At 45.1% G+C, this 10,719-nt stretch overlaps 4 protein-coding genes across 4 annotated transcripts; 2 read left to right on the top strand and 2 right to left on the bottom strand.

Moving 5' to 3' along the window:
* Positions 1-839: 839 nt before the first annotated feature.
* Positions 840-2,123, top strand: TGAM01_v210777 (hypothetical protein; the record flags this gene model as incomplete). Its single annotated transcript, XM_018803077.1, has 1 exon — positions 840-2,123. The coding sequence occupies one exon, from the start codon at positions 840-842 to the stop codon at positions 2,121-2,123; it is 1,284 nt and encodes a 427-aa protein (XP_018663843.1).
* A 1,713-nt stretch (positions 2,124-3,836) lies between these two features.
* On the bottom strand, positions 3,837-4,409 carry TGAM01_v210776 (hypothetical protein; the record flags this gene model as incomplete). Its single annotated transcript, XM_018803076.1, has 3 exons — positions 3,837-3,854; positions 3,968-4,295; positions 4,354-4,409. The coding sequence occupies 3 exons, from the start codon at positions 4,407-4,409 to the stop codon at positions 3,837-3,839; spliced, it is 402 nt and encodes a 133-aa protein (XP_018663842.1).
* Positions 4,410-5,494: 1,085 nt separating this feature from the next.
* Positions 5,495-8,374, top strand: TGAM01_v210775 (hypothetical protein; the record flags this gene model as incomplete). The annotated part of the gene is made up of 8 exons (XM_024550870.1): positions 5,495-5,527; positions 5,813-5,860; positions 5,920-6,819; positions 6,874-6,987; positions 7,037-7,520; positions 7,574-7,746; positions 7,800-7,887; positions 7,938-8,374. 8 exons carry the CDS (start codon positions 5,495-5,497, stop codon positions 8,372-8,374), a joined length of 2,277 nt encoding a protein of 758 aa, XP_024404383.1.
* A 644-nt stretch (positions 8,375-9,018) lies between these two features.
* On the bottom strand, positions 9,019-10,542 carry TGAM01_v210774 (hypothetical protein; the record flags this gene model as incomplete). Its single annotated transcript, XM_024550869.1, has 2 exons — positions 9,019-9,310; positions 9,452-10,542. Coding segments are annotated over 2 exons (1,383 nt in total), but the record flags the coding sequence as incomplete, so codon positions are not given.
* Positions 10,543-10,719: the final 177 nt, after the last annotated feature.

The following is a 10,719-nucleotide window of genomic DNA, read 5'->3' as shown; positions in this document are numbered from 1 at the left end:
CGACTGGCCGACATGCCGACGTGCCGAATTGGCGATGCCACTACCTGGCTTAGCTGCCGGACTGGCATCCAATTATGCTTCCTAACAAGCTTGGGGGATTAGCCCATAATTCAGGACTAGTTACAGCCTTGAGATTGCATCTAGGTTACAATATCCTATAGGATCTCAAGATCTCTATAGCCAATGGCATCCAGCATAACAACTACGCAAATAGCAAAAGAAAAAGCGGCGATGTGTTGACTTATGGCCGGTTCGGTCGACCTGAGAGTATGCGGCCGATCTCAGAGTGTATGGCCGATTAGCCATGTGTACATGTAGTCTATCATATCGCTGGCTGTGATTGTTCAACCTCCACAAAAATCTCAGTAAAGGTTTATCTATGGAAAGGCAGAAAGGATTCTGAGAAAATGGGTGTCCTTTCGGAAATAACGCCTGGATGAGGCGTAGTCATTGCTTTGTTTGCATAGCCCAATCATCATAATAATCATACTAGTAGAGGTTGAAGACTTGGGATGCGGACTTGGAGTTTTTTTGTTATAAAATGCCTCCTGTTTCTTCGAAACACATGTCAGGAAATTGGGCATTGAACCATCCTGAGCCATATCTGAACAAGCCCGATGGCCGACTAATGTGTTGTCTTTACCATTTCACACTCTGGCGGCCTCGATTGCTCTCCTGAGTCTCTGCAGCCTTGCTACAGCACAACAAAAGGGAGGGTGGTTCTCTGAGCTTCAGGCATGCCCACAGTCATGCTCCGAAAGCGGCATCAACTCGAGCAACTGGACGCTCTACCATGATGCCATGAAACTTACTCCTGCAAGGAGTCTATGCACTTAGACATGAGTCATCACATTCCTGTCGACGACTCTAGTAAGACGTCGAGTCTGTTCGCCTGCTGGGATAACAATAAGGATGGCGCCGCAAACTGTCATGAAGCAATCGCGGATGCCAATGTTACGACTACTTCTGATACTTCTGAGACTGCCACCGTCGAGGTCGTCTGGTCTGGTACGGGTCAGAGTCAACGCGCTGACGATGCCGTTGCCGTTGCTCAGTACGCCTCGTCTCAGACATCTCCCTTGTCGTGTGGGCTGAACGACAGAACGTCAACTTTTGCCTACCTGAACGACGTCTTTATCGGCGTCTGGACCGGGCCGATGGTGGACAAACAGACAACAGTCAACCTTCTGGACCAAGTTATTTCTGGCCTCAAGAATGAAGTCGAGGGCAGCTTCCAACTCTCTCAAGTATGTGGCTCGAACAGAGCGGCAGATTACACCGTTGGTGTGGCCGTGGCAATTCCAGAGTCAGTGGCAGATCTGACAGCCCTTGCTCAAGTCCAGAATGCTGTCAAGACCTGGAGCATGGGCAATTGCGTTGCTGCAGACCCAAGCTCTTCGAAAACCTCCAAGTCAACCCTTGAGGTTCATCAGTCAGCCCTGGCAAGCCCCAGCGATCGCCGCGACCTCGATCCACGAGCCAATTGCAGAACGATCGTTGTCGCTCAAGGAGATTCTCGTGGTAGTCTGGCCAAGAAGTGCGGCATCTCGGGCGCCAACTTTACCAAATACAATCCCAAGAAGAATCTTTGCTCGACACTGGCCGCCAAACAGCGTGTGTGCTGCTCCTCCGGCACTCTCCCCAACTATGCGCCGAAACCCCAGTCCGATGGCGTCTGTGCCACATATCTAGTGAAGAAGGGCGACACCTGCGCCGACCTTGCGGCATCCTACACCGTGACGGTCACTCAGATCGAGAACTGGAACAAGAAGACCTGGGGCTGGATGGGCTGCAAGGATCGCCAAGCAAAGATGAAGATATGTTTGAGCAGCGGCGATGCGCTCATGTCGGCACCCATTGCGAATGCCAAATGCGGTCCTCGGGTTCCAGGCACCAAGAGGCCAACAAACGCAACCGCTCTGGCATTGCTTAATGAGTGTCCTCTCAAGGCCTACTGTGACAAATGGGGTCAGTGTGGCATTACCTCCCAGTTCTGCACTCAGATCGACTCGGCAATAGGCGCCCCTGGAACATCAAAGAACGGGAGCAATGGATATATCTTCAACTGCGGCACCAAGCTCATCTCCAGTGCGGCTCCCGCTCATTTCAAGTCTGCCGCATAGCGCACAGGAGGCGTTTGACAATTGGTATGCAGAATCCACGGCCAAGAAGAACTTTCCGTGTAACTAAGATGCACGGAATCAACACATCGGGAAAAAGGTTGCCATCGCCTATACCGCGGCTGTCTTTGATCTTTTGACTGTCATTTATATTTTGTAAGCCAGTCTGATGATGTTTTCAAGAGGCCTATATAGATATAAGTAGATGATTCAATACAGGTATGCGCAGTAATTAGAATGGAAAGGGAGTATAGCAGCTAGATAGATCAAATAGAGCCCTAATCCAAAACCTGCGACCTATCATTACAACTCCTCGACGTCTAATCGCGACAACTTCATAGTTAACTAATGAAGCGCTGTTCATATTTATGAACAATAACGCTAGACTGATTTCTTGCTCCAAACTCATCACGTTGTTGTTCTACCTTCCAGTCATACCCGTTAACAATAGCAAGAATCCTTATTTGAGCAGCAGTATTTTCAAGTAGATATACCAACGTCTTTATGAGCATTTTTTGATGCTTTGTTGTGCCTGATCTGCATTGATCCACACGATCTAAGATAATCCAGACAGTTTTATTCTGGTTAATCATCTTTAAAATTCTTAGAGCTGCCTTTCGAAGGAGTGTATCAGTTGTGTTGCTGACATCATGTACAGTATAGCTTGATCCACCGGTTTCAGTCGCTTTTTGGTAGTTTTGGATTTCTGTGTATAACTCTGTATACTGAGTATCATCCTGTAAAGCCTGACTGGCTTGTTTGAGTAGCTGGAATAAAATGCACCAGATTACTTGAGGGAATGAATCATAACTGCGATGCCCAAGAATGTAGAAAGCGTACAGCTCATCTTCTTGCGATTCCCTCATGTTTGTGATTGTGTCCAATGCGTAGGGAGAAAGCCAGCACTTCCCGGAGAGATAGTCATTGTTATATCCTGCCAAAACCAATATGCATGAAGTCTTAGAATTTTTCCATTGGCGAACTTTCGGATCATTTTTGAAGGTCTCAAGCCGAGTCCCTTTCATAACCTCTAGGGAAGAGAATTGTTGATCAAGATGTGCATTAGTATCACGATGATACTTTTGTACCAGTTCCCACTCAGATTCCTGAGAGTATATTTCGAGATGGAGCAGCTTCTGGATTGCAAGCAGACGGTCGCTATCACGTCCCATTTGCAGTTCTAATATATTTGTCAATATTTAACAAAACTATCGTGTAGAAAATCGTATTGGGAGAGCTTACTCTCTATTTGTCCTTGTAGGGCTTCAAATATTCATTAGTCAGTGATTGTTAAAGGTTTCACCAAGGAGGGGGTATTAACATTTAATTTCTTCCATCTGATCTATGCCCGACGTTAGCTTGCGATATACAAAACGGCAGAAGAGACTGACTCAGATTGAGCTGCTTGATTCTATCGATGTTTTTGCTCAGTAGCTCTTCGCTGGTATATCTCACGTCAACGATGGACTTTTGCACCTCGGATGCCCGATCTTCCAAAGATTTTGGAAACCTCCACGTAAATCTCAGCCATCGCCCTAAACGAATGAGTGCATGCAATTGGTTTAGAATGATAAAGATACTAACTCATGCTTCCACTAGAATAATATCTTGTAGCTGCTATACAAAATTTCATGAAGCTTTCATAAGCCTGCACAATTTTAGACTGTAGTTGCTGATCGAGCTTATGATTATCATCATAAATATGCCGGTATACTTCTAGTCCAGCAGTTCTGTCTTTAATTTGAATTAGTGTATCAAATATGCTGGCCTCCAGTTTTGCTTTGTTTTTGATAATCTGAGGAGTCGAATTAGCGTAGTTAACAAGACGGATGGGTAACAAATCTTACAGTGAAGAGGAAAGAGATTGTTCCAATGGCCATGCCACCATACGGTGCGCCAAAGTCTTTTACGAGCTGTACGATAGGGTCCACATGTTGTAAGACATCGTAAGCAGACTCTACAAACTGCTGGGCTCTTCGAGCTGCAAGCCCAACTCCATGATCATGACAAGCTTCGAATTTGCCTCTTGAATCGACGGTCAAATTCCATTGTTTCTCAAACGACGAAACGCTATCAATCCGTAAAGCATATTTCTCTTCTTTCGAGAAATGACTATGTTTGCTGATAAAGTCATAAAGTTCTTTCTGTTCTTCATCTGTCTTCTGTATTACAGCCCTGAAATACTAATTAGTCACAATTGCGTTCGATTTAGCTCATGTTTATTGTGACGCACATATCCTTGCTGCTAAATCCTTTTCTTGCCTTTGGCGAGGCATTTTCTTCATCCATTTCGAAGAATGACGTGGTAAAGTTGAGTAGACCAATGAAATTTGGAAACACCAAGATGTTGTAGCAGAAGCTTCAATACCAGTTAGAATTGTTATTTGGAATCTACCAAATGAAGAGCAATTTGAATTGAGAGACTCAAATCCGGAGAAGACATTCAAATGTGAACAGCGCGGTGAATATCACGTAGCCGTCTCTCAGTATCAATACTATTGAGAACACCTGTCACAGCGCCTTCAACACATAGGTAGTGCGAAAAGATCATCGTAGGACGCAGGGAGGAGAAAAGATCGAGAATCTGAGGGGAAGTCAAATTGCAGATGGAAGATGCAATGATGACTTATCCTCAGCTTCCCAAATCAGTTTAAGAAAAGAAAGCGCGCATACTACGTATTCTTGAAATTAATATAAAATGAGGGGTCAAGTAATATATATATGCAAGCCGCAACGGTGGCTTACCTAGGATTTCCATGTTACATTTACAGCGTAACATTACAGTCAGAGTCTGGCTAATCGTTCACCGAAGCCACGTTTCATTGGCTAAGTATTAATATAAGAAGTGAGGGGCTGGGCATTATATACGAGCTGCTGCGGGCGGCTGCGGCGGTGGCTTATCTCAGCTTTCCAAGTTTACCAATCATTAGGTACATATAGTTACGTGTATGCCTAAACATAAGATCAAGCCCCCGCCTAATCATCACCGAGGCCTTGTTTTACTGGTCCGATATTTCATATCAATGCAACGCACAAACGAAGGAACGCAGGCAGCTCCTTCATCAACTCTACCACATGGCTAGTTACGCAAAACTACTCCGCCACCCCATACCTTAGGTACTCCCTTGATAGTACTAGTATATAAAGCCCTGCCTGCTAGCATCATATGTGCGAGCAAGAGGGTTAACATGTCATATCCAAGCGACTTAATGAAAAATCCAGCATTCTGACTCTAAGTCGTAAATCTTTGTTCTTAGTTCCAGCGCAATCAAAGGTCTTCCAGCTGATGGAACCGTGCTCAGCCACGTTTCATTTGCATTAAGCGAGCCAATCCCCGAATAATTCAGTGGAGATAAAGCAATTGTGTCTCTACCATGGCTCTCTCCGTGGATTCTGCTCCGGCATCCGTGAGTGATCCTGTTGCTCTCACTAGTTATATGCTATTTCTCAAACCATATTTCTTACTAACTCGACGGATAATTGTTCAAAGGATCTGGAGTTGAAATTGATGGCTCTTGAGAAACGATTAGAAGAAATGGACAAGAAATACCAGTCCCTTCTCAACTCAACTAAACAAAGTGCAAAAGAGTCTAAAGAAAAGGATCATGACTCGACGGAATTGGAGGCATGAACACTCCTTCCGCTCCAGCTACCCATTCAATAGTGCTAATGAGACCAAAAAAAAATAACAGAAAACAACCGACAATCCAAAGGACGAGAGAGAAGCTGAGATTAATAGTGTAAGTTGATGATCGATTCCATCTACCAACATATTCTCGTAGTCTAACTTGTTTTTTAGGAAGCTAGTCCGAACTCTAGAGTTCAAATCATCAAAGCCATCAAAGATCGGGAGACAGGTGAACGCGTTGAACTCCCGGATAAATCTCAAAATGTGAAACCAGATGATAGAATCAACATCGCCTTCATTTTAAAAAAGACACTGCATAATAAGTTCTCTGAAGAGGAAGATACCTCTGAGATTGATATAATCAATCTGAAACTATGGGAGCTCTTGAAAGAACATCTGGGCAGTCATCCCTATCACTTCTTCCGCGGATCACCTGTCACCCTCTTTTCGCCTTTTGAAGCTATTATTCATGAGTGGAAGATTCTAGAGGAGGCCGCAGCGCAGCGCCCAAAGGATGACGAAGATCGGCAAGCCAGAGAGGATTTAAAAACCCTTCTGAATATTATCTCTAGTGGATCATCCGGTGATGCTAAACTGGATAAATATTTCAAAGTACGAGATCTATCCTTAGAGGAGTCAACCGTTCAATTTGATGACCTATGGACTATATTTCCTCCTGGAACTATGGTTTATGGTAAATCTTTCCAGGACCAGGATCAAGTGTTTATTGTTCAAGATAGTAGATACTCCTGGCCAGAGCATAACGATCATCCACCACAAGACTTGCCCTGGAAGCTAGATTGCTGGACGTACGATTGGAATGGCGAGAAATTTCAGAGAACGGCTTTCACGCTCTTATTCGAGCCATACGACGGCCACAAACCTATCAAAGCTCTGCCATATTATCCGTTCAGCCTTAAAGCTGCTGAAGATAAGTCAATCAAAAAGGCCTTGATTGAGCGTGGTAAAAGATTTCGATCGCTATGTACCGCAAAGGAAGGATCGCAGCTGTTCGAGTACAGCGGTCAAACCATCTTTGGGAAAAAGGGATTCTCTGGATTAAGCGACGATGTAAGTTGCCCTCAAGATTACATTATCTGTGCTGTAACTCAGATCGATTGCTAGGATGATGTTGATACCCGATCGAGAAGTGTATTGTATGATATTGAGCTTGGCCTGAGATATCGTCGCTCGGCCGGTCGCTCAGCCTTGGAATCCGCTGACGTGAAATCTTCCTATGTAAGTCGCAGCGTTCTAGGAGTCTTTATGATACTAACGGCTGTTATAGGTCAATAGTAGAGTCATGGTTGACTACGTATCATACTTTCAGTATGGTCCTCCAGTTGCTCGTAACGGAGACCTGGAACCAAGTTCCGCCAATGTGGATTGTATGTGTTCCGATTGTCAACAAAATGAGGGCTTGGCCATCAAGTACAGAACTTGGTTCGATAAACAGGAAGCCCAAGCAAAGGAAACCTGGGATGACGAACAATATTTGATCTGTCCTCCCCGTGTTCTTGGTTATGTTCTCAAGGAAAAGCAATGGGCGCAGCTCCAAACCACCCTTGTCAAGGACATTCCATTCGATGGTGAACAGGATGCTTGGCACACCCGACTACAGCTCGACGACGAGGGCGCTACTAAAAGATTGCTCTTCAATCTTGTACGCAGTCATATCTCAGAATCGAATCAAGCGAAGAAGCCGAAAGATGCTCTCGAAGTTGACGATATTATTCCAGGAAAGGGGAAGGGTTTGGTTATTCTCCTATACGGTATGAGCCACTACAATAATAATAACATTATACTGACTAGACGACATTCGAAGGTCCACCTGGGGTTGGAAAGACATCAACAGCAGAAACTATCTCCCTCTCCACTGGCAAGCCTCTCTTTTCTATCAGTGTGGCCGACGTCGGGACTAGAGCGCGGCATGTGGAGTCTAATTTATCCAAAATATTCTCCTTGGCAACAACGTGGCAAGCAATCCTATTAATGTGGGTGATAATAGGCACTGTCCCCTATCTTTTCATTCTTCTTAAATCTAATATCAGTTGTTATTAAGCGATGAGGCCGATGTCTTTCTAGAAAGTCGAGGAAGAGGTGCAAATGGATCTACGGACAGAAACGCCCTTGTTTCTGGTAAGCACGGTTCTTTTGAAACAGCGCAATCTTCTGCTAATGTTATCTAGTGTTTCTTCGAGTGCTTGAGTATTACCAAGGAATTATGTTTTTAACAACAAATCAAATTGCCCAGTTTGATGTTGCGATTCCATCTCGGATCCACGTTTCTATCCAATATAATAGCCTAAAGCCGAAGCAGATGCGGGATATCTTCAAAGGTTTCCTTGACCCTCTATATGAAAAGGGACTAGTCGATGACTACAAAGAGATCCAGGAATGGCTTAAAGACGACGTGTATGATATTGGATTCGATGGTCGACAAATCCGCAATATTGTCACTGCCTCCTTAGGATTGGCGCGCGCGGAGCAGAAATACAACAATGGCAATGGCAAGCTCAAAAAGAGTCATATAAAGGCTATTGCTAACAACTCCCGCGCGTTCAAAACGGATTTCGCAGTACAATATGACCGTTATATTAACAGCCAGGAAAGGTTAATCCGCTAGTTGAAATTGTCGGACCCCATCAACATACTATATGGGAAAAGCTGGACACCATCAGCGGCGTACTGGAGGCAGCACGGTTCAGGGAGCCCACAGAAGAGGAGCAAAGGAAACTCACGTAGTCTTGTGTCAATTTTGGGTCGATGCTCCTCAATGGCAAACAATTAGATGTGAAAGTGGTAGATATATGACGGGATCAGCATGTAGAGAGACAGACAGAACTCTGTTATCTAGGTACATGTAATAATTCTTGAATAGAAATCATGTGCTGTGATGTCGCGTGCGGGTCAAGGGTTCAAAACGAACAGCAGATCTTTCAAGGGCAGAAAGCTATAAGAAGAACACAATATGAATGCATACATTTAATCAATGGACCGAGTACACACACTATCTGACATTTCCTATTCGCAACTATAGCCACAGCTTCCCGTAGTGAAAAGTCATCAAGTATCTCAATTTCATTGACAACCCAGCTGCAGCGCAACAAGGCAGCCAGCTCACATATCGGAATACACAACCGCTGAATATATATAAAATAGTAGTAGCAACAGTATCAGTAGTAGCAATAGTATCAGTAGTAGTAGTAGTAGTATCAGCAGTAGCAACAGTATCAGCAGTACCAGCAGTAGCAGCAGTAGCAGCACTGGCTAACCAAAAATCGCAGCACCATAGAATGCTAACATATCTTGATCATAATTAGTAGTACCAATAGGTGCATCTAATTCGAGTAGAAGGGTCTTGCAATTATTGCATGGTTTGCGATATACTCCTACATTGTCGTGGAAATTGTTGAGCGTGGTGCTGCTGAAGTTGGCCGCTAGACTCGCGGCTGTTGTTCCGCCGCGGTAATTGTTAAAACTTCTGACCTCCATTGCGAATCCACGCACTTGGGATGGATTTAAAGCTCCTGGGAGAGCTCGTGCTGGTGTATAATGCGGCCTATAGTGCATGCGTTTGGTTACTCAAATCTTCTCTATGAGGCTAAGAGGAGGAGGACAAGAGGGGGGAGGAGGAGGGGGGAGAGGCAAGGGGACCTACATTATACCTGCAATTGGGTATGTTTCTGCACAACGGCCATACCTTGGAACCGATGGGCCTGCAAATGCAAGATAATCATTTCCAGCGTTAACCCAGGTATACAAATAATCCAGCATGCGAAGAACAGGGCTTGTGTTGACGTTTCCATAGAGTTTGGAGAAGAGTGCGTCTTTCAGGGCCATGTAGGTCGGTAGAAATGGTCCAGGATTGACTTCCCCAAGTGTTATATTAGGTGTATTATTCGCCTTAGGCCGAAACATCCTTGGAACAAACATGATATCAAACACCGGTCTGTATGCAGCCTGTATTGCAGCATCATCGCGGTCATTGCCTAATTGCCACCGAAGCCGCACAACGCTCAACAGCGCTGCTTGCAGGGAGTCCTTGAACGGGGCCCGATCCCAGAGATCTTTGCAGGGGAAGGGCACAAGATCTCTGGGATTAGGGACAGCCCTCCACGCAACGTTCACGGCGTCCACAACGAGCTGGAACTGGGCATTTGCGTCATCCTCGGACACAGTGACCCAGGGGTTCGGATCTGAGAGATTCGTGTTAAAGAGAATAGCAGGGTTGTTTCCAAGGTCAACATTGAAGAGGCTCAGCCAGATAGCCTCGGCAACAGCTAGTTCCAGGACGGGCGGCAGAACATAAGGCTTTGAGGGGAGGTAGTGATTGGGGTTGTATGACTGCAAAGCCGGGTCAAGGATCTGCTCCCGTCTCCAGCCATTCATCAGGCGTCGCTTGGCATTGTGATCTGCTTTATTGGATCCGTTCGCAGCATATGTGAGAGTATATGTGCTGCCTAGGAGGAACCACAATTGATTGCCTGCGTCGCGGAAGTAGATACAAGAGCTCATGACAGGGACGTTGGTCGCATTATTGACGGGCCTGGGGACCCCGATCTTGCGAATATACGCCAGATAGAGGCAGCGACTGTAAATTGCTTGCAACGGCACAAGGTAGTTGTCGTAGGTAGCGCCGTTAGGAGGCGTTGCGACGCTGAATATGTAGCCAAGGGCTGTAGGCCCATCGATGATCTTTAGATCCTGGTTGTTGGGACCCCATGGCACGGTCACCGGATCAGGGTCTCGTGTGTTGGCATTGTTTCCAAGGTGACATGAGATATCAACGCGCCTATATTAAAAGTCAGTCATGTCACTAGCTATTTACTTCTCGCTCTATCGTAGAAATAGTAGAAATAGTAGAAATAGTAGAAATAGTAGAAATAGTAGAAATAGTAGAAATAGTAGAAATAGTAGAAATAGTAGAAATAGTAGAAATAGTAGAAATAGTAGAAATAGTAGAAATAG

The sequence above is a fragment of the Trichoderma gamsii genome (assembly GCF_001481775.2).
Source record: "Trichoderma gamsii strain T6085 chromosome Unknown Scaffold_72.2, whole genome shotgun sequence".
Classification (NCBI taxonomy): Eukaryota; Fungi; Ascomycota; class Sordariomycetes; order Hypocreales; family Hypocreaceae; genus Trichoderma; species Trichoderma gamsii.
This window is presented reverse-complemented; position numbering and strand designations above follow the sequence as displayed.